We start from the raw sequence: 26,681 nt of genomic DNA on the forward strand, positions 1-26,681 counted from the left end.
TGCCCATGCGAGGCACATGGACTTTATCAGACCCCGGCAATTCACACGCCCGCCACAGTCTACACGCCCACACGCCCACGGGCTCCGACGCCCACGCCTCCGCATCATGATTGATTCACACATATATGTACCAGCCCTCTCCTCTCGGCACTCCGGATCGTCTTGTGCATCGCATTGCTAACCCTCGAACTCGGGCTCGTAGAGGCTTTAAAGACACGATCGGCAGCGTTTTGGATTGATAGATCCTCCAGACGAATCAACCGCTTCTGATCGACTGTTTCGCCACCTCCTGCATTCGTGTGTGCCCGGACACGCCCATCATACGCACGACTACATCATACACAGCACCTCCTCACCTGCTTTTACACTTTATTGGCCCGATCGTTCCGCCTTAGCTGCATACCCGATTGAGTTTGCCATTTGACCAGCACATATATTATCAACACCATCGCCATTTGTTTTGCCTCTACTACTATACCCCAATCGACTTACACCAACCCACTCACCCGCTCACACTCACCCACGCAACTCACTCACACCCACATCGACTTACCAAACCATCTATACAACAACCATCGCCATCATGCCCATCTTCAGCGGCCTTGGCCAGCGACGGGGGTCCAAGCCCCGCGAACTGCACATTCGAAAGATTTCATTCTCTGGCTGCTCGCTCTCCGAGTCATTCTCTTCAGATTCATCATCATCCACTCTCCGCGCGCATACGCCTCGCCTGGCAACCAGCACCGGCACTGCCTCCAGCTTCGACGGACTCTCTATTCACTCAAGTTACCCTCCTAAGCGGCTGCATGACCGGCCATTCATCATGTCTGATCGGCAACACTATGAGTCGGCGCCAGCATTTTACGACAGCGAAGATGCCGAGAGCAGCGATCTGGAAGCCTCTGAGCGAGACTTTGATGGTGAGGATGAGGACCAGACACAATTCACCATGGAGCTACCTCATGCAAGCCCTGTCAGCAACCACGACTATGATGCTTCAGAGGAGCCACATGATTATTTCTTCATGCACATCACAAGTAGACCGAAGCCAGTCAACCAGTCTCGCTGGTCTGACTCTACTATTGCATCAACCATCGCCTCACTGGATGACCTCACTCCCGTGTCAAGCATGTCTGAGCCCACTTCAGCCGCTATTGCCGATGCTGAAGAGGCCGAAGCTGCTGGCGCATCTACCCCTGGCTCTGTAACCTCAGCCGCGCCCGTTCCCAAGAGGCCAACATATAAGCCTGTCGACAGCTTTGAGGACTACGTCCGACGCGGGGGCTGGAAGCGAAGAGGCATCGTCTTCAATCGCGAAGACATGGACACCTTTGAAGCCCGATAATGCATCGGCATAACAACACTACCACACTACAACAGCACAACCACCTTCTCCTACCAGTATACATCTTCACTTCGTGGCATATATTTTTTTCCAACATAAGCGTTTTAACTCGAAAATTCAGCGTCTGCACTTTGAGCACACTATGCACACAAAGACCTCGGAGTCTACAATATCTCATCTTGTTTTATTTATTTTGTTTATGGGAAGGAATTCTGGGATATTGGAAACGGCCTCGGATATGGCTACACTAAAGAGAATCAACGTTTGCATCACTGCATTTTCACATCAACGTCTGATATTTGGGACTTTGGGAACGAGGCGACGGCCGGGAAGGGACTTGACTGGCATTGGATACCCGAGGGGGGTGGACCCTAAACACCACGACTACTACCAACTGCAACAATACGTCTATCATTTGAATTTTTTTTTATAATGTTCATCATTTTTCTTTTTGTCTACTTTCTCATAGCTTAGCTACATACATACTCAAAGGGCAATAGTCCCTGAAACATCATTGCTCCAAGACTATATCAATATAAGAGCATAAACCACAACGTCATTGATGCCCGCTTCCATTGTGACTTAAAAAATTTTCTCGCTTTCGCCTCTTCTCGTTCTTAGCTTGGCACTCGGTTTGGCTGCCGCCGGACACGCACATGAGGCTTGGCCTTTCCAGCTGGACAGGGTATACCGTCGTCATTGACTCTCCACCCCAGCTCTGGGCAAACGGCATACCGGCACATGCCGGCAATAGAGTCAGTGTGCAGCGCTGTGCGTAAAACCACAAAAAAAAGGTACGAGTTGCCGGGCCACGCGACATGCCCCTGGCTAGCTTACAGCACTGAATTTTTTTTTCCCCAGCCAAGACTTTTTTTTTTTTCCCTTTCCCACATCGTGACCTGGACTGGGCGAGGCTCGGCAACACCGCCCCATGTTTGAAGGGGGACCAGGCCGGAAGAAGAGTTAGTATGTGTGGCCCCCCGGCTAAGAAGGGCGGCGGTGCTATTAATAACAAGGGGGGGTATGGGAATTGTGAGAATTGGGATACGAGATACGAATGGGAAGCGTATTAGTGTAGTTTGAAAGGATGCTTATCAGCGGGATTGTTTTTTGTTTTGTCAACTGCTTTTGTTTTTCATATTACGTTTTTGATGGATGTGATGATTGGGTTTTTTGTGTGCAAGTAGAGTTATGTGTAAGTGCTCGTATATTCCAAATAGCCTTTTAGGTTTGTCTAATACACAACGGTGAATGGTGAATGAGTGTTATGTAAGTTTGCAACCTGTGGTATTTAGCATCAACGATGGCGTCTGAGTGTCTTCTACGGAGAAACTTTGAGATAGCCCATCCATTTTTTATGGAGCGTGACAGCTCTCCAAATCCCCCGTGGCTTTAAAGATAAGGCTGAGGGACCGAAAACTTTCCGCATCCAGTGGTATGGCACGAGTAATTGACCTTTGGTGAGATTGGAAGCTTATTGCAGCCAGCAAGAGAAATATGCCGGCATCCGGTAATTTTCAGGAACAATTCTCCTTTCTTTTTGTTCAGGGGAGCCGTGGAATTGGGAATGACACGTTGGGGTTACATTGTTGTGAGCTGAGGTGTGCATGTTGGGGATGCCCGAGTACGACTTTGCGTCAACCCTGCTTGAGATGGATCTAGATCTCTTTTCAATATTTTTTTCGGTTCTTTTGACAATTGGAGATCTAAAGATAGTTCCGAGATAGTGCATGGGCACTAGCAGTCATATTAATTAGACTTTTCGGTCTAGAAGGGTAAAAAGGCAGTAAAAGCAAAGAAAACGCTTGACAAAATTTTCTAGTAGCTTGGACGCCCCGTAGTCTGGATGTTAGCTAGGCCCCGAGCTATCCAAAAGCTTGAATTAAAATTTCTGCTCCTACCAACAGATTTTAGTCTGGCCAATCCGAGCGCATTGACGAAGATTGGAGAGGCTCAGCCCAATCTGCCGGTACCGCCGCTATTTTTTCTCTTTTCTTTTGTTTTCCACTTGTTTGCTCCAATCTCGAAAAATCTATCCTAAAAAGGTCGGTGAGCATGATGTGAGACCCAGGACCCTGAAGAGCAGCAGGGGTGATGTGCTGCTGTTGACCCCTGTCAGCTCCACGTGGTGTGAGAGGAGAGGGATTCCAGTGGGATGGTAACAAGACAGACCCCCGTTAAGTAATATCAGAGTTTAAAAACGGGGTTTGTGAATTGAGTGAGACGCGTTGGAATGAGAAGAGAACAGATTACTTGAATGCGCAGGATTACTGAAAGATATGTAGGCAGGGATGCAGAGAACTCCATGCAAGAGATGTAAGGCAGAGGAATGAGACGTGAGGCGGTGTGAGTATACATGTATTGATGTCTTGTTAGTGGACGGACTTTGCCGTGATTGAAGTAGGGCTGAAGATGGATCGCGTAGGGACCGCCCTTGTTTGCGTTTGAAGTTCAAAAGAGGCGGTGTTTTTTAAAACTCGTTTTCGCATCAACACGTTCGTCTCATGTTTTCGAGGCTGTTTGACCTGTTTAAAGTTAGAGCGCGTGCATTGACCTCAGGCATTGAGCTTGTTAGCCGAGAGTCTAGAGTCTGGTGGAGTAAGTGAAGCGATATTGTAGCTGTCAAACTCAGGTCTATGCTAGCCGAACTAGAGCGAGCTGCTAGAGACGCAAGGAGCAATTAGGCGAAAAGTAAAGCCATAGCGGTGTGATTTGATCAATACGTCATTGTTTCTGAAGATCACTGCTGGTCTGTGATGTAGCAAAACAGGCGTGCCTGGAGACTCCGAAGTCGCAGTTGATCATGTTTCAAGCTAAAGTTAAAATATGATCTCACGATTTGCCTTTTTATGCCATTGTCCTAAATCAAGGCTTTTGTTAAATGTGCCTTGATGTGACATTTGATGTGGAGGGCTCACAGCTTCTGCTCGCCTATCATTCGTTCTCTGCAAATGTATATGATGAGAATGAATATGTTTCTGGCTTGTAAAGACACAACGCTTGGTACATAGCTAGCCGTCTCGATAATAACAGCCTTTAGAAACATTAATACATCTCAATCAAGTTCTACTAAGTCTAAGGCGGACGGCTCGTCATGCTCTTCGATTTATTGATAACGCATAAAGTATATATGGATTAACCTTTAGCTCAGCGTCAAGCATCACATTCCAGAGGCCTGTAGAAGCTTTGAGCGAAACCACATTGTGCTTAATTTGGCTTTTATCTCAAACGTTACAGCATCTACGTTTAGTATCTGTTTATAGAAGTTGGCTCGAGAATTTGGCGTGCAACAACGGTCGCAACGTTCTTTTTATCCAATATAGTTACTCAAATTACCTAATATTAATGCTGCGTTCACAGGGTGATGCTAAAACCAGCTCAATACCTGGCTTATGCTCACTCAACCAATGAAAACCATAAAAAACATGCTATAACTCCATCTTGATAAATTAACCAACAAAATAACCCTCAGCAAAAGATTTCATCTATGACCTCTAAACATTTCTCATACGACGTGCGTCATCACTGGACCGGATATTACTAACAAAGGGCGTCAGGATCGACTTGCTTTTCGAGTCCTTATTTACCATCACCAGCAGCCAATCTTGGATTGCAGCGATCAAATATCCAAATGACAGCGACAGATCTATTGCAACAGCCAAAAAGCCATCTCTCACGTTTCCAATACAGTCACGATGCGGCAAACTGACCAATGAGAAGCCATGGTCATTTTGAATCACTAACATCCAACATCTTGCGGCATCTGGCGAGATGGCCGAGTTGGTTATGGCGTCAGGTTAAGGCTACCTTAACAGCAATTCCTGGTGGAGCAATCCGCGTGGGTTCGAGTCCCACTCTCGTCAAGCACTTCTTTTTTTGCGTCTTTAGATGAGCAGGTAAGTCGAGTCTGCGAGGTGCTTGTATGAAGAATCTCCCTAGAGCGTCTACAATTCGAAACCACGAAACAACTACACGACTTCGGCTCGCAATGCCAATACAAATTGCCTTTTTGGTATCAGTGTCCGAGACTCTCAATGCATGTAACAATCCAATTGCAGTCTACTAGTTCATTCTTCAACTCTCAAAATGCTTGATACTCCGCGTAGTTTTCGTAACTACATGTACTCAGAACCAACACTAAGGAGTCATCGACTTCAAAGCCCCAATACACGCCGTCTCCGATGAAGTGTGCACAACAAAGGTTCCAAAGCTGCTAAGAAGCTACGTAATTATTCGTTCCATATCTTTTTATATTCACATAATAGGCTTATCTCATATGCTTGACTCTGATCGGCCCAAGATATACTGTGGCTGGTTGATTGGCCTGATTCTAGTTACAGCAAAGTGTCCGAGCTACTGAGCAGCTCTTTTACTCACATGCCACTTTGCATTCAGATGTCGACACCGAGTGTAGTCAGGCCATGTATCCAATATCTTCACTCTCATAAAATTCCCAACTCACAGCCTTGATATCTGCATTTCCTGGAAGGAGCACTTTCATATTGCAAGAGGTACAGTAGCATGGCGAGAACCTCTACTTCAAGCTAAAACAGTACTATATACTAACTCATCTAACAAATCGCGGCTAAGAGACTTATAGATATTCGATAATCTGTCTAAGGAATATATTTGCTATACTAAACCACGCCTGATAAATATTGCCTCTGAATAGTCACCTCAACTAGTGGAACTAGGTCCCCAATTTACCATGATTAACAGAACGAAGTAGCTCTATATGACTTACTGGCTATTCATTGATAAATGTCCATATCAATATACGATGTTTAATAAACATGGAGAGTCCTAATGCAGCATCGCATATTGGAGAGTTCTCCGTATAACAAAGATCAAGCTACCCGCAACAGCGCAGCACAAACCAACTGCCCGTTTCAAGACTTATTAAAGCCCAGATTTATCGTTTCTCGTCCTCGGAGGTCATAGGATGCGACCATTAGCATGAAAACAGTTCTGGGGTCAATATTATTGTGGCTGAAACACTTTCTTCAAGGTAAAGTCTTGTCTACTTATACGTTGTTCAAGAGTGGCCTGGGATCCACATGAATGCGTGGCTCACTTGGGAACGAACAATTTCGTCAACAGAAGCAATATCACAACCTCAACATCTATAGAAAGGAGAAGAAGAACAAGGAACATAATAACATTTCTAAATAAATTTCTTCAATGCAAAGCTCAATGCAGTTCATGTACATGTCACCCTCAACCCAAGTTATATCGCTAGTCATCAGCGAATCTGAGGCTTGGAGCTACAAACGGAACTGTGGCGCCCCGCAGAACCAGGCCTGTGGCTAGTGAATCGCTGCCGTTCAATGTTATGCTAGGCCTAGTGTTTTTTTCTCCAAAGCTCGCCTTCCAGAATTTCGGCATCAAAATCTCGGGCCTCTGCGTTGCATCTCACCATCCACCTCACTGACTGCGTCGCAAGTCGCGACATCATTGGGCCGCCGTCGACAGCTTGACCAAACGCCCTCCTCATCCTGCATCGCGCGCGTCTCTGCAATTAATTAATCGATTTTGTCGTTTTCTCCTCGCCCGCCATGGCGCCTCTCATCCTGCACAACGTCCCCGACGAGGAATGCTATGTCGGCGAAGACGGCATCAAGCGGCCATATGCCATGATCTATCCGTATGGCTTCTCTAACTCCTACATCACTCAAAGCATCAACTAACCATTGCCTCTACTCGCCAGACACGAAGGCACAACCAGAACACGGCGCAGCATCGCAGAAACGGGCTCCTTTGGCAAGTCAACAAGACGGTCTCGCTCCAAAACAGGCACGCCCGCCCGCGGCCGAGAGAATCCCACGCTGGCCGCCGCCGACAAGCTCTTCTACGACTGGGTCACGAACCAGTCCAGCGCCAACCCGCCCTCCAATCAGCGCAAGACCACCGCCGGCGCCGCCTCAGGGGCCCAGGAAGACGCCGTGCCCCAGCGCGCCGCCGTCAAGTCCTCGCCCGTCGAGCTCATCCTGCGCGGATACCGCTCGGCGACGCAGCAGTACGCCGCCATCGCCCACTACGAATCCCTCGCCGGCCTCATCCTCGAAGACTACCCCCGAGAGCCGCCCTCTTCCCAGCGACGGTACAAGTCAGAGCTGCGCGATCCCGCCTTTACGCGCCGCCGCAACCTTTCGACCGAGGAGCGCGCCCTGGTCAACCGCGCCGATGGCGGCGAGCACTGGGTCAAGGTCACGTTTGCGAGCGCAGAGGCTGGCAATGCTGCCATCTATTCCAGCCCGCAGAGGATACTGGGACATCTCGTCTATGCTGAGCCCTACCGGGGCCTGGCACCGGCCAAAGACGAGGCGTGCCCGGACATTGAACAGCTGGAGGAGGAGCGATCAAAGAGCGTACCGAGCTTTGCACCACCGAGTTTTGGACAGCCCAAGAGGAAATCGGTGTCAGGTCTTCCCACGACGTTTAACAGCCGTCTTCTCGACCTGTCACCCGCCGAATCGAGGGAATCCAGCCAAACCATGAACAGCGCCACCCTGACTAGCTTCTCTCACGGCTCAAGCGCCACCATTACCGAACCCCTACCTCTCGGCTTGACAACAAGCATCGAGCCCATGGAAATCGGCCAGGAGGACAGCATCTTCTGCCGACGCATCCCTACCGCGCGCAAAGCCCGTCTCCTCCCTGCCGAACAAGCCCTCTTACCGCAGCAGTCCGTCGTGCAGCGCGTTCTCAACGCACTCCCCATCATCAAGTGGTTCTCGGGCAGCATGATTGGCAACGAGGTGCCGCGAACCGAAACTGGCGAGTTTGACTGGGGCCGCGCGAGTCTCTACTGGAAGATTATCTGGTGGCTTGATGCCACGTTTAGTCTATTCAGAGGCGATGTGTATAGCGTTGACAAGGATGACTGAGGGGAGATATACTGGTTCATGGTGTTATATCTGCGTTTTAGGGTTTGCTTTTCATTCTTTTTTGGAGCTCGAAGCTAGGATGGAATGTTTTTATGATACGAATGGATGGGAAAGATAGACGAAAGCAAAAAGAGACATCCAAACAGCGATTTTCGTTGATGGCGAAGCAGCAGCGCATATGTTTGATGCGAAGAAGAGAGCAATACAGCTGCATCATTCTGGATCGAGGGAGATTTTCACATCATGAGCATTTTAATAGGGGTACATAGGTATAAATCATGGACTCTTTTGTAGGGCGTTCCGCTTGGTTGTAACACGAAAAAGGAGAAAGGGGGGCAGGGGGGATAATGTTTGCAAAGACGAAAGATGTTTCTTCTTTTCTTCTCCTGTAAATGGGAATGAATCCTTGGGAAATTTTGTCTACAGTTTGTTTATACCAGTTTCCATCTGTGAGACGCCCCAACTCTTTTTGAATATTGTTGTTTTTGCTTTGAGACATCTATTTATGCCAAAAAGGTATAAGAGATAGGAAAAAAACCCTAATTTGTCCGCCCATAAAAAGATGATGCATGCTCTTCAAACAATGTGGAAAAAAAAAAAAGTCAATCTGGTAAATCATTTCGTAAAGCCATTCAATCATATAGAACCGAACACCAAACAATGCCTCTGACGCAAGGAAAAAGAGAGGATGAGAAAAGAGGAAGAAAGAAAAAGAGAAGAAAAAAGGAGCTCTATACATCTCAAAGGCGCCTCTCCTATGCTGTTTGTTGCGGGAGTTGAATCTCATCAGAAGTCATGGTTCAACGAATTCAGCCTATTCTCTCCTTCTTGCTCACTATGACCATCTTCTCCGCTATCATCATCTTCTTCCTCGTGTTCATGTGTGATTTCACGTTCGGTGAGATCCCCACTATCATCATCGGAGAGCGTCTGTTCCCTCGCTTCCTCGGAAGACTGTTCTCCATTGCTATGATTGTCCTCGTTATGGCCGTTCTCGTTACGCTCGTGGTCAACATGGTCGTAGTCACGATGCTCTTCTTCTGCGTTTGGTCTCCATTCGTGCTCCTCTTCTTCTTCATCTTCCTCTTCGTCTTCTTCGCCGATTCTCTCGCTCAACGGTGGAAACATGCCGTCTTGCAGACTGAGAGACGGAGAGGCTACAAGATTATCCAACAAGTCAAACGTCACATCTGTAGGCGCCCGCCGGATCGGCTGTGGCGAAAAGGGGCGAGCATTCCGCGGCTTGTTAAAGTCTACCGAGAAGACGCTCTCGGAATCAGCACTCTGTGTTTTAGCATCTGCGGCCGTGGCGGCAAGCGACTGATATCGTTCCCCGTCGGTCAGCAAGCTCTCGCTTCTCGGCTCGGACGCCGTGTCGGCCAAGATGCTCTTTGGCGGCAGGATAGAGAAGAGCTTAACCCCTTCGCCGCCGCTCGTGCCGGCACCATGGAAAGGGTCGTCCTCAATGGCGAATAGGTCCTGGCCCTTTTCCAAGACGTCGTCCAAGCCGCCACCACTCCAGCCCTTCCGGGCCAAGCTCTCGAATATGTCCACCTCGGCTCGCACAAGGCTACAGCTCGCGTCGACGATCCGGCCGCTCGTCTCTTGGCTCTCTCGCAGCAGCGTCCTCGCATGGTCTGAATGCAGACTTGTCAGCCCATCGAGCTTGTAGGTCAACTCCACAAGATGGGCCCTGAACCGTGCCACATCCCTGCGTCTCTGCTTATGTAGCTTCAGGCCCTCCTTCTCCAGGCGCTTAACCTCTCTGCTCTGAGCCTTGATGTTGTGCTGATACGTCTCCTCCTCGTCGCCAATGACGGTTTGCCATTTATCGAGCTCGTGTAGCAGCGGCACTTCGAAGGAGCGGTAGACGGTCTCGGAGAGGATCTGCTGGTGGTTGGCAATCAGATGGTGCACGCCCGACGCAGACATGAGGGTGTCGGCGGTACATTGGCCCTTTGTCGTGAAGCTAGCCGTCATGTTGGCAGTCCCGGCAGGGCCAATGGGCTCGGAGCGAGCCTCCTTGAGTCTCGCACATGCTTCCAGCGCAGAGCCAAAGGTTGAGGCGGCCGTCGAGAGAGCAGCGAGAGCAACCCGGTACGCCTTGGCCGAGGTCAGGAGATCGGCATAGGCCTCCTGCGACCGCTCGAGATCTGCCTTTGTTATGACAGAGTGCAGTGGGCGAGGTGGAGGCGGTAGAGGCAGGTTGTACTGAGAGAGGGGGAGGGCGGTTGAAGCGAGTGAGTAGACGGGAGAGTCTGGCATGGGTGGCAGCTGGGAGGTCGCGGGACTGGAGGGACGAGAAGTGGTGGGAGTCGCCATGCTTTGCGGGAGAGTAGAAGAATCGATTTTTGAGAATTAACAAAAGAAAAGAGAATGCTTTCGCCGATGGCAGCGATGAGAAATCTCTCTCTTCTGGTTGGGCTGTTTCCAGTCGCCGGCTCGGCTCTGTCTTGGAAAGTCTGGTGTTGCAGATTGATAAGAGGCAAGGCGGGAGGAGATAAAAGATAAAAGATAAAAAACAATGGCCAGCCACACAGCACAGCCCACGCTACACAACAAGCTTCAGATCAAGCGCACGGCTTGCTGCAGATTTTCGACAGGAGAACAGGCGCACGACCAACTAGAGAGCACATGGCAGAGCAGAGAGGCAGAAGTCGAGAGTCATGCCATCTAATAATTGGTGCCCTTCTCAGATATCCCATGGGGACGGAGTTATGTTATGCCAGGCAGAAACTGTGCTGTGCTGTATTACTCTCCGCTGTATTACTTACTGCTGGTTAGGCCCCTACTGGTTGATGATTCGGGCAGTTATTGGCCTCTTCCCCCACAGCTCAACGGGCCACAGCGTCCCAAGCCTTGCAGCGTCTCATCCTGCAGCGTGATCCGTTGGCGCAATGCCCGCCGTGGCCCGCCGTGGCCATCCATAAGCCGCCACGCATGACACCTGACGTCAATGCAGAAGGGTTTGTCGCCTTATCTGGTCCTTTTCTCCCTCTTTTCTCCTTCATCCTCTTCAGCGATGTTTCTCCCTTGTGATGCGGGTAGAGCAGCCGATGCAGGCAGCCTTGTTGGGGGGGTGACGTGGTTTTAGGGGCATATGCAAGGCCACGAACACGAACTAGAGTCTTTTCTGTTTAGCTACAGGCACCTATAGCAGTAGTTGAAGATTTACAGCTTCTTCCAGCTAAGCATTCAACAAACTGACCAGCATCGAAAAGCCATGAAATGGAGTCTGGAAGCATTGATTGTCTGCATGGCTTACAATGTTGGTGATCAATCTGTCTGCCAGCGGATCATCCCCATAGCACTAGTTATAGTGGCGCAATGGCCCTTGGTTTCTTGCATTTGGCCCGGCCTAAGCGCCGCTTGAACACGTCCCTCAGTTTCCACTCTTTGGGTTCAACTCCACAACCTGTGGCATCTTGAAACCGCCCGCATCTTGCTTGGCGTTTAGCAATACAAACAAACGTGGATTTCCAACATCAAACCTTACATCTGTAAATTGTAAACCTACCCATCAAGCTCCATCACCAAGTCAAGCCATTTCCAAACCCCCAGCTACAGCAGCTTTTCTTCAATAAACGCCTCTACATCGTCCAGCTCGTCCTCGCAAGTCTCATGACCCAGTCGGCTGCCCACCAGCACTAGTTAGTATGACCGACTATAGTAGTTTCGAGATTTGATGTCTTAAAGTTGACAAGAAGCTAAAGGATCAAAAGAACTCACCCGTACACATTCCATGAAACTGAAAATCCCATCGCCGTCAGTGCCTCCCGGCTCTTCTTGGCAAATCCCACCGGCACCAAGCGGTCATCTACACCATGGCCCTGGAAAATGGGGGTTTCTTTGTTTGGATTTTCTTCAGGGACGTATTCCATGAATTTCTGGGCTAATGGCAGCCATGCCGAAAGCAAAACGATGCCAGCAAGAGGCTGCGAATAGGTCAAGCCAGCAGCCACGGCTATCACTCCGCCTTGGGAAAACCCGGCGAGCATGATGCGCTCGGACAGGATCCCGGCGCTGATTTCTTCTTCGATAAGGCTGTGGATGTAATCCCTACTGGCGAAAATACCATCCACGTCTTCATCCGTCTGAAGCGCATCTGGCGAGCCATCGTAAACTTTCTACAGCACTGGTTAGCACCGTCAGTCTAATCGGGAGCGGATAGCCTACAATATCAAACCATGCCGGCATATAAGCGCTCGCTTTCTGCACTCCTATTAGCCCACATTAAACCTCAAATCAGTCTATAAAGTGCAATCATACCGCTGTAAACGGAATTATGGGCGCATGAGGCAACACAAATTTAATGTTATCAAGATGCCCATTGCTCCTCCACTGGTCGATGGGCTCATGCAGTGTTTCTGGCTTGTCGCCCAGGCCGTGGATGAAGATGATGGTTGCGTTGTGCTCAGCCAAAGGCTCGATAACGTCAGGGCCTGGTCGGACAGAAATGGAAATATTTTTCTCCATTATTTTTGTATGAGTATTGTCGTCTAAGTTTCGCTCGATTTGACTTAACAAGGTCTGCTTGTCGCTGTTGCGCACTAATGTGACAACACCAATCGTGTACTATCAAGACAACCGAAACAAGGAAGTAGAGGGAGAGCATTCGGCAACGTTGACACTCCTCCCTTATTTATATCATATCTTTCAATTCCAGATGTCTTTGACTCCTCATCGATGTCTTAGACAGCCTCGTGGATTCTACATTACAGCCACCAATCAAAGTTGTGCAGGGTAACTCCCTTGCTTAAACGCCCTTGCATAGACGTTCGCTGGCAAGCGATTCATGTCATCCCAGGAGCAACAGAGCTTTAGTTTTCTAGGTCATTGATTTATTGGATTTACTGGGTTTGTTTGGTCGAATTGTCTGAGTGAGGCATGTTGTAGAGGCAGACCTTTCTTGATCATGACTTCATATAACTTCCCGGTGGTTGCGCTTCGCAGCCAATAAGATGCAGATAAATAACAAACAGAATATACCAAGAGGGTACAGTCTCTTCAAATATCTTCTATAGAAATGCTCCAAGTAAGATTCATTCTATCGTCTGTGCTGGACGCCCGCTGGTCTGAGCTTCCACCTCTCTCATCATCACAGCAAGCCATCATCAAGATGCACGCATCCTTTGACAGGCATAACTCTCGTTTCGATTGCAGTCTCTATCAAATTGCCTCGAAAACGCAAACATACATCGCACACATCACGTATCGACAGCTCAACCCAGCACAAGAACAGCACTCCCCACAGCCACACGCTTTTCAATGCTCATGATATCCCAAAGCCAATCAATTAAACATGCTATTGTATCCCACTCATATCCGTGAAAATAAGAAGGAAAAAAAGCGAAAAATGTACACAGCGATATCGATTCTTCACCACATCGCTTTCAACCCTTCCCCTTCTTCTCGATCCAGTTTCATTTCATTTCCACAGCCCCGGATATTCCCTTTCCCAAATTCAAAAACGCCGTCGATAAGGAGTAGACATTTCTTTATGCTGAGCCGACGAGGAGGCCGTTGAGAGGAATGTGTACTGCAAACAATCGACAAGTTAGCTTTCTAAACACAGAATGGATACAGAGGGGAGGAGCAAGAAACGCACTCAGCTTGACGACGAATCCGACTGCGCCCATGACGCCGAAGCCAATGCCAACAGCCTGGCACAGCTTAAGAAACTCCTTCTGGTCGGCTAAACAAAAACAAGGCGCGTTAGTCAAAACGAATGGGAACACGTGGAAAGAGTGGCATCTCGTACGCTTCTGGCAGCGGTTGATGAACTGCACGCCGTCCTTGAAGAACTCGCGGGGAACATCGAGAATCTCCTCGACTTGATCGGCCATTGTGATGAATAATGTGGGAGTAAAAGGCGCGAGTTGAAGGATCAATGCAATTGGCAAAGGAAGTCGCGTGCAGTTGGAGAAAAGCAAGAGAGAGAGAAGAGAAGGGAAGGGATTCAGGTGTCGCAACAGGATTGGCGAGCAAAATAAGTGGGAAAGCTTTCGCTGTGCCTGGAGTAGTGGCCAGCAGTTCTCTCTGGTAAAATGCCACCTCGCCTCAAATTGGGCGTGGGGAAGAGTTACGCCGAGATTCTCCCGGCTAAGCTACACGTACCCATCTAGACCCTTCTACCCTTTTACTTGGTGAAATGACCATTCAAACATTCTTACGAGAAACAGTTCTCTGGTTTTTCTTTTTCAACCGATCATTCATTTTCAAAATAAAGCGTATACTAAACGGCAAATCATCTTCTGGCAAATATGGCACCTTCAGCCATCTTGAAGAGGTACGTGCTGGAATAGCCAAGCGCATGCATCAAAGAATGGGCAGCACAAGCTTGAAGAACACGCCAAAGTAGAAACGCTGTAAAGTAGCTATATTCCCGCCCTAACCGACGCTGCCCATGCAATCATATCAATACTTATATACCCAGAAACAACCAAAATACATTCTAAAGCTGTATAATATCCCATACAACGCCATGCAATGCATATAACTACAAGCAATGTTGTAAAAAGGCAATGCCTTGCGCAGAAACAAACACGCTCATCCAATCCCGTCCATTATAGGAATAAGCAAGTCATCCTCACCTAAAAATATCCAGGATGAATTGTCCTGAAGGTCTTTCCTCCCTCTGGCATATTCCACCCCTTATCCTTGTCCAAATCCTTTGGCCCGCAATTCCACGAACACGCCCGATAAAGAAAAGGCACCGCTATCTCGCTCGCATCATTGGTATACGGACTCGTGTAGATAATCGCGAACTCTTCTCTCGCGTTGCTCATGAAGCGGCTGGTCCTCAGCTCTCGCCATTCGATCCATTGCATGGGGGGCACAATCAGCGTCTTTCGGCAGTTTGAGCAAATCAGGCCACCCATGTGTTTCTGCAAAGAGGCTCGTCGTAGCAACTCTTGAAGATGATCAGGTGCTTCTGGGATGTAAAACTCGAGGTCAGGCAGCTGGCTGCTGCGGTAGCAGCTCCGCAGAGCCATCTCGAGTAAGCTGGGTACGGCACTCGGCTTCGTCTCTTGCCCTCGCAAGCTCGTCCAAGCCTGTGGGGAATATGTGGCTGCGAGGCCGATCTTGTTACTGGATACCTCCACAGGAAGCACTGATATTTCCGAATCTAATGCAGTATGGAAATCTGAAAGAACCTGGCCCATGGAATCACAAAATTGCACCGGGCTTCGGCCAAGCCACCGGGTCAGGTATCGCGGAACCTCAGACTCCTCCATTGGTCGTTCATATCTGTGCGTTACTTCGGGACCAGGGCATGAAAAAGTCTCGGCATTGCCATCAACTTCGGGCTCCAAAGACTCTGTGCAGCCCTGTGGTTGGATGAACGGATTGGCATACAGGGTCAAGTCGGAGAGCTTTCCTCCCAATTGCAATAAATCAAGAAGCTCGGCAGGCAGGTGCGAGAAAAGGTTGTGAGACAAATTGAGCTGCTTCAGGTTGCGCAGCTTGCAAATCGCGGGGGGCAGTTCCTTAAGTTGGTTTCCACGAAGACTGAGAACGACAAGGTGTGTGAGATCAAAAATGCTGCCAGGCAGTCGTGATAGCCTGTTTAGCGACAGGAACACCTTCAGCTCGGGCTCCCTTGGCACAAAGGCCACATCCTTGGTCACATATGGTATGTTGACAATTTGGCCCAGACGTTCAATCGTGCCATCGGAGAGCTCTTCTAGCCCCATGGACCACAGGTCAACCGATTCATGGCCCTTGTCAAGGCAATCCTCTATCTTCTGCCTGGCCGCCATCTCAGCCTGCGACATACGGATCGGGTGCGGCCTTGGCCGAGCCGGAAGCTTCAGGCAGTTCAAGTGATCGCCGCAATCCGTATCCGTGGTGCCATCACTGCCCAGAAAAACGCCACTGTCATAGTCCCTTGTAAGTGTGCGTTTTGTCTGCTGCAACAGTGTGTTGGGTGCATCGTCTGTCGCAGGGCGCTGCTGGAACCAGGTGCCAACGTAGCGTTTCTTCGGCCGCCCCTCTACATAATTGTCCAATCCCGGGTCGTCATCACTAGAGAAGACTGCAGGGTCGCTGGAATTGAATAGCAGCGGCGAGGAATTCCCAGCTTGATGGTTATTACGGCCACGCTTGCGGGAGATGTAAGAGAAGTTCTGAGATTGCTGGTCCCAGGATACGGCGGGAAGCGGAGGCAACGACGGCTCGTCAGACATTTGGATTTTGATGTAGTACCCACGGTTGACGCGAACTTGAACGGGATATTTGAAAAGGGAAGAACCTAACATCGTATAGCAGCGGTAGACGCGGTCAACGCGTGTAAGTAAATAACATGCAGCGCTTAGCAAGAAAGGCCCCACGCCGGTCAACTCCACAGTCTTGTCGCGTGTGCTATTGATGGCTTTTTGGATAGAAAAGCATGCCGATATAAAGAGGATCCTTCAGCAAATATGCTGGTAAAAAATGAACTTGAAAGATATGGGGTTTTGTTTGAAGCCGGACAGCTTGGTTTATTTATATTTCCTCTTCTGCACAGCATCTTTTGTATTGCGATTGCTTTTTGTATATTCTGGTGTATTCGCCCATAAACTTCCATTTTAGCTTTCGCTCTGAACAACAAGAGCCACTTGAAGAAGGAGCGACTCCACTAGCAGTTGGGAAAGCTTTCTTTCTTGTAATTGCCCGAACAGCTCTGTTTTGTTTATGTCTCCTTTATCTATCAACCTTTTCTTGTTTCCTGTGTTACCTTGTCTCTCGTAACTTCCATTTTAGCTTTCGCGCTGGACAAAAAGAGTTGGAAGTGGCAGCTCGACGACTAGCTGGACCCTGGCCCCCGCATTTTTTCAGGCGACATGCAGTGCTAGTGCCATCGGCGTCAGGGGTAGCAGCATGTCCATAGATGTCAAGGTGGCTAAGCTGAATATTGTGAAGTATAGAAGCACCCTGTAACGTTTCGCGGGGATGGTAGCTTGTCCTAGGAGGAGAGTTGAATACTGAGAGAAACAGAGCTGCAATGATGGTTGCTGTCCGCAAGGCTGAGAACGAGAATAGAGTCAAGGACAGAGTATACGGTTTAAGAGGCAGTGTGTAAATAAGTTTTGCGAAGGAAGTCTACAGCTCTCCGTTGAGCTCACTTTCGCATTCGTAATAAACCTTGCTTCGCATGCAAAGTGTTTTTAATAGCTTTAAAAGAGCCCTCCGCAGCTTTTGGTTACGGAGGGGTGTCGAGATGAGATGAAGATTGAACCTTCTCAGTCCCAGTCATCATCATCTGAGTCAACCTGTGCTCGCCCAATGTTACTTGTCTTTATAGTCTTGCCGCCGGCTAATCGCTCCTCCTCGGCCTCTTCCGCAGCTCTCCTCCTCTTGACTACTCGCATATCGGAACTGGGCACGGCGCCAACTTCGACAAGTATGTCGTCGATGTGTCTCATGTTGGTCCGAACGCCTCCCAAGGTCAAGAGGGTCACAACCTGCTTTACAATATCTCCCTTGTTGTACACCAAGATTGTAGGGCAGTTTCGGTCCGGGTAGTTTTCAATGGCCTGATTGGCCCTGATTTCGCAGAACTTGATATCGCCATACTCCTTTGCAGCTTGTCTCCACAAGTCTGTTAGAACTCTTGACTCTACATTCGTAGCCCCTGAGGCTGATGTGAGGTTCACGAAGACGGGGCCGTTGTTGGACGCTTCTGTGATTTCGCGCTGATAATCGGGCTTCGATATGGGGTATACAGAGCCATGGATGGACTTTTGTTGCAGATTGCTTAGCTCGGCCATGCGCTTCTGGCGGTACTGTTCTAGAAAGTCGTCGTCTTCGTCGTCTTCCAGCTCGTCAAGCTCGTCCAGCTCCTTTCCCTCAAGTCGATTCTCATGTGCAAGCCTTCTCGCCTCCAGGATGGCTTCCTCAATCATGGGAGTAGGGCTGGGAGGTTTCTCGGGGATAACGCCATGCTTGCGCAGAATGTCATTCCTATGGAGGGGTCAGAGTTGCGCATCAACAAGATCGCGGGGCAGCTTGCCATTCGGTGTCGGCATTGGGGTCGTCGATGGGAACATTAATTCTTTGCTCTGAAGGCGCAGCCATGGTGAGTCGATAGCCAGGCACAGGTGTTTGGAATAGGTATTGAAAGATGTATATTTTGAAGAAGGTCAAAAGAAGAGTCTAGATAGCTGCGTGCAGCAGAGTACCTAGTAGCTTCATAGCATCATCTGTAGCGGGCGTCGTGGGGGGGGCCGCGCAAATCTCCAGGCAGACAGAAATAGCAGCCATCTTTTTGGCTGCCTATGAGCCCCGAACCGCCCAAAACCGCCCACATAGCTCTGCTCTGCGCACACAAACGGTGCATAAACCCCCATCTTTCTCTAGTGGCCGATTCACAATTTCTAGCGCTATGGAGCTGCTCCGGCTTGGCCCAATCATCGGAAGGCAAATTCGAGTCACGTGCGCATGAGCGACCAAACCCTATCACGCTATTCTGTTTTGGACACAAATTTTGAGTTGCCAGCGAACGAGAATCGCCCCCTCAATGTGCACCGAACTTTTCCTCGCTTAACTCCTCTCACTCCAGCTTGCGAGCCTCAAATCCGTCGCCAGATTTCGTCAAGTACCTCGACCCTCGCAAGACCTCCGACGGCATATTTTTGTTCGAGTTATAATCAGTCAAGATGGTAAGCGACAATTGTCTTTCACTGCCTCTGGAGGATGGAATCTATGCGATGCTATGGGAACACCGGAATGGCGGAGGAATCGATGATGATGCGTCACCTGCGGAGGGCATCAAAAACTTTTTTGTCGGGTCGAAACCATCGAAGGCATCTACGTTGCACGGCATCGACGACAAGATGGGAGAAATGATAGATGATGGATACCAGAGCATGCAAATTGGAAGACAGAATTGCTGACCAAATTTTGCCACAGGTTCTCGCTGTTGACCTTCTCAACCCTTCAGCGGCCGCTGAGGCCAAGAAGCACAAGCTCAAGGTACGAATCGAACACGAACTCGTCATCACGAAATGGCCAACGATATCTAACATTCATCTGTCTCTCTAGACCCTTGTTCCCCAGCCCCGATCCTTCTTCATGGACGTCAAGTGCCCCGGCTGCTTCACCATCACCACCGTTTTCTCTCACGCCCAGACCGTTGTCATCTGCCAGGGATGCACCACCGTTCTGTGCCAGCCCACCGGTGGTAAGGCCAGATTAACCGAGGGATGCTCTTTCCGAAGAAAGTAAACTGCCCGCGGGGCGGTTTTCTTTCCTTGGGTACTCATGACTCTTATGGCTATATGGTGGTGATCATCTCGGATCTGCAAAACAAAACATTCATCGGCGTGGGGGATTAGACAATATTACCTTGCGACTTTAATCGAAATCTCTTTGCGGATAGAAGATGGAACACCCAACACAGGGGCGTTTGGGGGTCTCCGGATATCTTGCATGGCACATCATTCTTCTCGTTTTTCCGTTTACGCGCCTTGTACCACAGAGTCGAATTCTTGAGGCAGGAACAAAAAAATAAAAGCACTGCATTGGGTGTTCAGCTGGAGAAAGCATTCACATGAGTGTCTAGATGGATCTTTGGATGAACTGACTAGGCGCGATGACGTGGAACCGCTGATTTTGAGGATCGCTTCATACCCGGGGTGCAGTGGGTAGCGGAGGATAGCACTGTGCTTTTGCGAAATTCAAAGGTTTCCACGAATATTGCTGTCTTTGTCGCTCATGTGATTCCTGTGATATGCCATGTTACGGCCAGCTGTCCAAGTCTGGGGGCGTGTCCCTCTTAAAAGACGCTGAATGGACCATTTCCGTAAATCTACTTTATGTATAAAATTTGCTCGCATGAACGACAATGATTACTTGGTTCACTGACTTCTATCTGGGTTTATGGCTCAGTACAAAATTAACAGTCTAATCTTTCATACAACGCTACAGCAGTGACGCAATTGATCATCTAACTGTCAAGTCCAATGTACATCGCTACCACCAGTGCTCAATGATCTGCAAATAGTCGCAGGCTGACAGGACATGTTAAATAGGCACTGTTTCCTGTTTGTATAGCCTCTCCATAGCTTAGAAGTCATGAGCGATTAGCTCGACATCAACCATCTGCTTGTTACTCTTGATACGACTTCGCAGGACACAACGCTGAGAATGTAACAGCATTGACATGCAGTAGCATGTGTTGTTGAAGCCCACAATATTGGAGATTGATATCCTGTGTGTATAAAAACAATAATCCGCCCCTTAAATCCAAAGATTCCATTAACATTATATGAATAAAGTTTCATCGTCAGGTCGTAGTGTCATATCCATCGTGAGATATATTTTTCAGTTAAAAAGTTTGTAATTTCGTCTCATAGCGGCAGCGTTCAAGCTCAATCTTTTTGCAGGCCTAGATCAAACCCACAAGTTCAACATTAGTAAACGCAGCCACAAAAGATATGGAATTCAGAATATGAATGTCTCTTACTAGCAGACGGAAGAGCAATAAGTGGTCTATGTTCCCCAGCAACTGTCCTTTGCTCCACGAGTTGTTCTCTTAGCTCTTCTCTTTTCTTCTTCGGCCGTCCTGGCCTCGGCCCGTCTCGAACATGAATCTCCAAAATCGTCGGATTGTTCAGATCGAGGCCTCGTTCAATCGCCCGGTCCATGATGTTGTGGACGGTCCTGGGGTGGATCCCCGTTAGCCGCTGGATATCCTGGTTCGAGACGCCAAGCAGCTTGAGAGTCAGAGCTTGAGCCCTCGTTGCGATGTCGTGAGCAGGCATGACTCTCTATCTTATTTGATTTTTTTGTGTTTTGTTTTCGGTTCAAAAAGAATGTTGAAAGTTGAGTAAATAATTTGTCTACCTAGGTTCCTAAATTCTAGAAGACCTCCGTAGAAAAGAACATCTCCGATAGATAGGTATCTATGCCGCAGCACGCCATGACCATGCCATGCATCTTACATACGCCTTGCTTCCTTCGTCTGACGACCCGCCGTTATGGATACAAGCTGCATGTTCTGCTTTTGTGCAGTAGATGACTAACAAAAGGTTTCGAACGGGACGTCGTACTGTACAAATAAAGAATTGTACTGTGCAATTGGAAAAACCACTTTACGCGAAACAGTCGCGCCACGACGCGCCTCAAGCTCCAGCCCCAAAAGACCAAGAAATGCTAAGCCCCACCCGGCTGCACCTCCACAGGGCCCTTAGTCAAAAGCTGTCCAAATCTCTTTACCCCAGCGATTTCCTCCCACTTCCTCTATTTTGCTCCAAAAACATTCACCCCCCCCAACCCTTTTCTTTTGTTATTAAAAAAAAACAAGAAAAAAAAAATACCAAAAAAAGAACACTCTCCACTCCACTCTTGCTGCACAACTGCACAACACTTGACGAAAGCGGAAGCTTGTTTTTTTCATTTCTTTTCCGTTAATTGAGCCCCCGGAATTGGGAACATCCTTCCGGTTGCCGCAGTGAGACAAGAAACTGAGACCCTTGTCTTGGAATTTCTTGAAAACGACGCAACGTCATCTTCGTCATTACCGGCTTTGAATTGCCCGCCACCTCCTCGACGACAATTCTTTGTCTCTGCGCTTCATTATATCGCACCGTCATCATCACCATCTGGTCTTCATCACCATCACTCATTATCACTCATCATCATCCGCCCATCATGTCGACCCCCCGCAATAAGCGCCAATTCGCCGGCGCTGCAGCCGATCCCGCTCAGCGCCAAATCACGTCCTTCTTCGCCGCTCAATCGCCCACCAACTCATCCCCGGCTGCCGCTGACGCCTCCTCTCAGCGAGCCCCATTGCCCGCCAACGTCCAGGCAAACCTCCTCAGCGTCGGCATGCGGGTGCGCAAGTCCGTGCCCGAAGGCTACAAGACCGCCGGCCCCAGCGCCTTCAAGCTGTGGACGGACAGCACCCGGCCCGGCGAGGTGAAGCTGTCGTCGCAAATGGCAGCAGCGGCGGCAGCGAAGCCTGCATCGGCAGTATCAAGAGAACTACTGCCGTTCTGCGGCATCAACAAAGTCGGTGGACTGGACACGCAGCCCGAATTCGTCTACGATGACGGCGATATCGAGGTCCCCGCTCTGGACGAGATTCCGGAGCTGAGCATGTCGCAAGAAAGCACCGATAGCGTCGAGAGCGGGCCTTCGAGGAAGCGATTCTTTGATGAACAGGATGACCTGCAGGTCCAGAGCTGGGATGGAGACGACGCCGGCAGCTACAGGGCTTTTGCCGTCCCGCACTCCCGGATCAAGAACAGCTCTGCTTTCAAGAGCATGGACCAGGAGAACATGGCTGTTGACGGCGATGAAGATTACGATGATGGTAGCTTCCTGGGATTTCAAGAAGGAAAGGCCATGGATATGGCCTTTTAGAGCAGACTGTCTCCATAAGTGTCATCGGGGCACAATTGTACCAAGAAGATTGTAATTGCATAGGAGGATGGACTTTGGCGTATCGGCGTTATCCAAGACACAGCTTATATAGTTGCTATGACCGCTCAAACAGGGAGACTGTCAATGTTTGTTTTGTTTTTTATTTGTACATGGCTTAGCAGGGGAAGATGAGCCAGGGACTATTTTGTACGATGGGGTTATATCATCAATATAGGGGTGTATAGTTATTACCTCGAAGTGGCGCATGCATAACATGTGCTCGTCGAATACAAGGAATTCACAAATATCTACATTTACATACCAACAAACGGCCCTCGGAATTCGAGTAGGTCTCGTTGGCCATAAAACTCACCAGCAACTGTGAGTATCATGGTCAGGGTTGCTCTCATGTTCATCCTAGCATCCCTTTTCTCCTCTTCCTGGCGATGTTCGTTCTCGCTTTCGGCCAATCTGGCGAGCAGATTGCGCTTGGCTTCCTCTAGAGCCACAGCATCGTCGTTTTGCTCGACAACCTCACCCTCGTCAGCTTCAGAATCGGAGGCGATGTCCATCGCTACATCTTCATCCTCGCTATCGTCGTTTGTCTCCTTGATCTCTCCATCGTCTTCGTCTTCGTCATCGTGTCCAGTTGGCACCTCGTTTTCATTTCGAGAGATGACGATAGGAGCTGGAGAAGATGAGTTCAAGACTTCATTTTCGGCCGTTTTGTTTGCAGTTGCTGGAGGAGTGCCGTGCTCTTCATCGCCGTCTTCATCGCCGTCTTCCTCTTCTCCTTCTTCAACAGCCTCCGCTACTACCTCTTCATCGCTACTGCTGGCATCGACATTATCGTTCACGCCAAATCCATCATCTGCAAGTTCATCTCGAAGGGCAGCCATCTCCGCCAGACTTCTTCCCAGAAGCACTGCTCGTCGGCCCAAGTCACGTATCCAGCCCACCTCCGTGTGGTTAAGCTCCCCCAGCTCAGGTAGCCTAGCAAGTAAGGCCCACAGCCATTGACTCGTCCTCTGAGGGATGCTGTGTCCACTACGAAGGAATTTGCCGCCAATCATTACACGCAAAATTCGAATGATAGTATCTTTGGACATGAGGGCCACTTGGATAGGATGAGGGTCGGTAGTTTGCAGGAGCCGGGTCCACAGCCGAGTGGTGGGAGAATGGCGGCCAAATGGAGCTGCTTCTGTAGCCTGGGAAGCAGATAGCCGGCTGGCAGCATTATCGGGTAGTTTCGAGTCAAGTATTTCGCGAGTGCGACGATACTGCCCCAGTATAGAGGCATAATATGCTTCATTAAGTGCCTTCTGAACAACAGCAGGGTCCTCTTCATCAAGGTCCTCGCCTTGCTCGAGATCGTTGTCTCCCCATCCTTCTGATATGCCTATATAAGCACCATCTTCGTAAAATCCTTTGGAATCAGGTGCGGTAGGGGTGTCATGAGCATCGAATATTGGGTCGATTTCACCATCTTCTTCATCGGAATCGTCGTCGGCCTCTACATCATATTCTGGTGGAAGTTGGGGGCCAATCTGGACTTTTGGAGCGACCAAGAGATGCGGGATAGAAGAAGCTTCTTGTCTAAGTACTCACCATATCAGTAAATGCGGTCTGAGATGTTCAATGATTGTTCAGCAGATGCAATCTCGGGAAGCAAACCACAAGGTTGCGTGGAGGGAAGGGTCTCTTCTTACCTTACAGACATCAGGTATGCCATGGCGTCAGAATCATCCTCGAACTCTGACTCTTCTCCTTCTGGTATGGTAGTGGCATCTTTCCTACTTGAAAATACATATTTCTGCCCCCACGTCGGATCAATGCCAGAGTTCTGGTGCTGGCGCGTTTTGGAAACATGCGTCTTTGCGCGTTTCGTCTGCGGTTCGGGCGTATCGCGGTCTTGATCTTCGATTTCCCGCTTGGTAGCCATATTCGCTACCGATATGAAGGATTCTGAGGGGACATTGGCAGTATCTTCAAATAGCGCGCAGTAAAATCTGCTGTCGTGACTTGGTACGTGGTGACGATCGAGGATTGTATGCAGCACGAGATCCAGAGAATTATAGCATAGGGAGGATTGCTAGTGCCTGGCACTAACAACGGCGGGGAGCTTCCCTGGCTCAAGCCCCCACCAGCCCACTAACATGTGCCGTTACTACTGAACTAGCAGTCATGCTATTCGACGGTCGAATTTGAATCTTGATCTGAACATTTGCAGCTTTTGACAACCGGTTATTGATGGTTTGGCGCCAACGATGACGGCGGCAATCGTTCGCCGTAGGGCTCTAATAAGGACGACATGGCGTGACAGCTACATCCAGCCATCCATCGGCCAAGTGCCTTTGCGGCGCTCGCTGAGCACGTTCAATCACTTTGTGGCAAGCAGTCAGTAACATGATATATATATCAAGCCTCAGCCTTACTGACGAGAGTGCATTACAGCTAAAGCCGAGCCAAATTCACCGCTGCCGCCACAGATACCCAATGCGAAGCCTTTTAGACTAGCTGTGAAGGACAACATCGTCACTGAAGAGTTCCCTACGCAATGCGCCTCAGCTATCCTGGGTCAGCATGCGTCGCCCTTTGAGGCCACCATTGTTCGCCAGCTACGGCAACGTGGAGCAACCGTTGTTGGGAAAACCAACATGGACGAGTTTGGAATGGGATCGCATTCTGTCAACTCTGTCCACGGACCCGTTCGCAACCCCCTAGCAGCAACTGGTGATGATGTATCTGCGGGAGGCAGCTCCGGAGGCAGCGCAGTTGCGGTGGCACTCGGCGAGGCGGACATTGCGCTTGGTACCGACACAGGTGGCTCAGTCAGGCTACCGGCAGCATATACCGGCACTATTGGATACAAGCCGAGCTATGGGATGCTCTCAAGGTTTGGCGTCGTTCCGTATGCAAACTCCTTGGACACCGTTGGTCTACTTGCACGAGATGTTGAGCCGATCCAAGACCTTATATTCGACACCGGCCTATATCAAGAGCATGATCCTCATGATCCCACCTCATTGAATGTTGCGGCCCGTCAGCGCTGTTCAAAGGCTTGTCCTCCGACGCTACCAGATCTCTCTCAGCTTACTATCGGCATACCAGTCGAATATAACATTGACGAGCTAGACCCCTCCATACGTGCAGCCTGGGTTGCTACTGCTTCAGCATTGGAGGCACAGGGCGCTCGTGTAGTCCCCGTATCTCTTCCATCGATAAAGGAAGCCCTCTGCGCATATTACATTCTCGCCCCGGCAGAGGCATCATCCAACTTGGCCAAATATGACGGAGTACGATACGGCGTTCGCGGTCCCGGAGGAGATGCAGTCGGCGAAACCCTCTACTCCGAGGCTCGCGGTGCTGGTTTCGGAGCCGAAGTGAAACGGCGAATTCTCCTGGGAACTTATAGTCTAAGCTCCGAAGCCATGGATAACTACTTTATTCAGGCTCAGAAAGTCCGTCGGTTGATCCAGCGGGACTTTGACAGAGTTTTCAAATTGGACAATCCGCTGTACGAACCTAGGCAGTTCGACCTGAGCGAGATGTCTGCGGATACTGCTTTGGAGGACAAACAAGGTCCTCTCCAGGTGGACTTTTTGCTATCCCCAACCGCGCCAACGTATCCGCCCAAACTGAGCGACGTTCAAAAGCGAAGTAGTGTGGACATGTATATGAATGATGTCCTTACGGTCCCTGCTAGTCTTGCTGGTCTGCCTGCTATTAGCGTTCCAGTAAAAGCCGAAAAAGGCCATCAGTTCCCAGCTGGCATTCAGTTAATTGCGCAATATTGGGATGATAGGAGGCTACTGACATTGGCAGATAAGGTGGTGAAGTTGATTGAAGTATGAGGCAATGCGGGAACATGTATAAAGGTTTGCATAAAGCAGCGGAAAGGAAAAGGGGTGTTGATAGATTTGGCTTGTATTATATATCCATGATGCTTTACGATTCATCTATGTTATCTTATCATTTTGAGACCCAATCTCGCCTCTTATATACTGAATGGGTATTTTAGATCTCCTATGTGGTTCATGGTATCTGATGAAAGAGGCTGTAGTAACAACCCTATAACCCTTTTCCACATAATGCAG

At 49.3% G+C, this 26,681-nt stretch overlaps 10 protein-coding genes across 10 annotated transcripts; 5 read left to right on the forward strand and 5 right to left on the reverse strand.

The window, feature by feature from the left end:
* Window positions 1-583: 583 nt before the first annotated feature.
* TGAM01_v209721 (hypothetical protein) lies at window positions 584-1,345 on the forward strand (the record flags this gene model as incomplete). The annotated part of the gene is made up of 1 exon (XM_018807649.1): window positions 584-1,345. The coding sequence occupies one exon, from the start codon at window positions 584-586 to the stop codon at window positions 1,343-1,345; it is 762 nt and encodes a 253-aa protein (XP_018659134.1).
* A 5,555-nt stretch (window positions 1,346-6,900) lies between these two features.
* TGAM01_v209722 (hypothetical protein) lies at window positions 6,901-8,232 on the forward strand (the record flags this gene model as incomplete). The annotated part of the gene is made up of 2 exons (XM_018807648.1): window positions 6,901-6,989; window positions 7,053-8,232. The coding sequence occupies 2 exons, from the start codon at window positions 6,901-6,903 to the stop codon at window positions 8,230-8,232; spliced, it is 1,269 nt and encodes a 422-aa protein (XP_018659133.1).
* A 786-nt stretch (window positions 8,233-9,018) lies between these two features.
* On the reverse strand, window positions 9,019-10,554 carry TGAM01_v209723 (hypothetical protein; the record flags this gene model as incomplete). The annotated part of the gene is made up of 1 exon (XM_018807647.1): window positions 9,019-10,554. One exon carries the CDS (start codon window positions 10,552-10,554, stop codon window positions 9,019-9,021), a length of 1,536 nt encoding a protein of 511 aa, XP_018659132.1.
* A 1,239-nt stretch (window positions 10,555-11,793) lies between these two features.
* On the reverse strand, window positions 11,794-12,708 carry TGAM01_v209724 (phospholipase/Carboxylesterase; the record flags this gene model as incomplete). The annotated part of the gene is made up of 4 exons (XM_018807646.1): window positions 11,794-11,866; window positions 11,962-12,359; window positions 12,409-12,444; window positions 12,502-12,708. 4 exons carry the CDS (start codon window positions 12,706-12,708, stop codon window positions 11,794-11,796), a joined length of 714 nt encoding a protein of 237 aa, XP_018659131.1.
* A 2,117-nt stretch (window positions 12,709-14,825) lies between these two features.
* TGAM01_v209725 (hypothetical protein) lies at window positions 14,826-16,493 on the reverse strand (the record flags this gene model as incomplete). The annotated part of the gene is made up of 1 exon (XM_018807644.1): window positions 14,826-16,493. The coding sequence occupies one exon, from the start codon at window positions 16,491-16,493 to the stop codon at window positions 14,826-14,828; it is 1,668 nt and encodes a 555-aa protein (XP_018659129.1).
* A 963-nt stretch (window positions 16,494-17,456) lies between these two features.
* TGAM01_v209726 (hypothetical protein) lies at window positions 17,457-18,844 on the reverse strand (the record flags this gene model as incomplete). The annotated part of the gene is made up of 2 exons (XM_018807643.1): window positions 17,457-18,177; window positions 18,771-18,844. The coding sequence occupies 2 exons, from the start codon at window positions 18,842-18,844 to the stop codon at window positions 17,457-17,459; spliced, it is 795 nt and encodes a 264-aa protein (XP_018659128.1).
* A 221-nt stretch (window positions 18,845-19,065) lies between these two features.
* TGAM01_v209727 (40S ribosomal protein S27) lies at window positions 19,066-19,440 on the forward strand (the record flags this gene model as incomplete). Its single annotated transcript, XM_018807642.2, has 2 exons — window positions 19,066-19,188; window positions 19,258-19,440. 2 exons carry the CDS (start codon window positions 19,066-19,068, stop codon window positions 19,438-19,440), a joined length of 306 nt encoding a protein of 101 aa, XP_018659127.2.
* Window positions 19,441-22,317: 2,877 nt separating this feature from the next.
* TGAM01_v209729 (hypothetical protein) lies at window positions 22,318-22,584 on the forward strand (the record flags this gene model as incomplete). The annotated part of the gene is made up of 1 exon (XM_018807641.2): window positions 22,318-22,584. The coding sequence occupies one exon, from the start codon at window positions 22,318-22,320 to the stop codon at window positions 22,582-22,584; it is 267 nt and encodes an 88-aa protein (XP_018659126.2).
* Window positions 22,585-22,898: 314 nt separating this feature from the next.
* Window positions 22,899-24,526, reverse strand: TGAM01_v209728 (hypothetical protein; the record flags this gene model as incomplete). Its single annotated transcript, XM_018807640.1, has 2 exons — window positions 22,899-24,180; window positions 24,294-24,526. The coding sequence occupies 2 exons, from the start codon at window positions 24,524-24,526 to the stop codon at window positions 22,899-22,901; spliced, it is 1,515 nt and encodes a 504-aa protein (XP_018659125.1).
* A 325-nt stretch (window positions 24,527-24,851) lies between these two features.
* Window positions 24,852-26,438, forward strand: TGAM01_v209730 (aspartyl-tRNA(Asn)/glutamyl-tRNA (Gln) amidotransferase subunit A; the record flags this gene model as incomplete). The annotated part of the gene is made up of 2 exons (XM_018807639.1): window positions 24,852-24,981; window positions 25,039-26,438. The coding sequence occupies 2 exons, from the start codon at window positions 24,852-24,854 to the stop codon at window positions 26,436-26,438; spliced, it is 1,530 nt and encodes a 509-aa protein (XP_018659124.1).
* Between the last annotated feature and the right edge of the window lie 243 nt (window positions 26,439-26,681).

Source organism: Trichoderma gamsii (genome assembly GCF_001481775.2).
Source record: "Trichoderma gamsii strain T6085 chromosome Unknown Scaffold_50.2, whole genome shotgun sequence".
Lineage (NCBI taxonomy): Eukaryota > Fungi > Ascomycota > Sordariomycetes > Hypocreales > Hypocreaceae > Trichoderma > Trichoderma gamsii.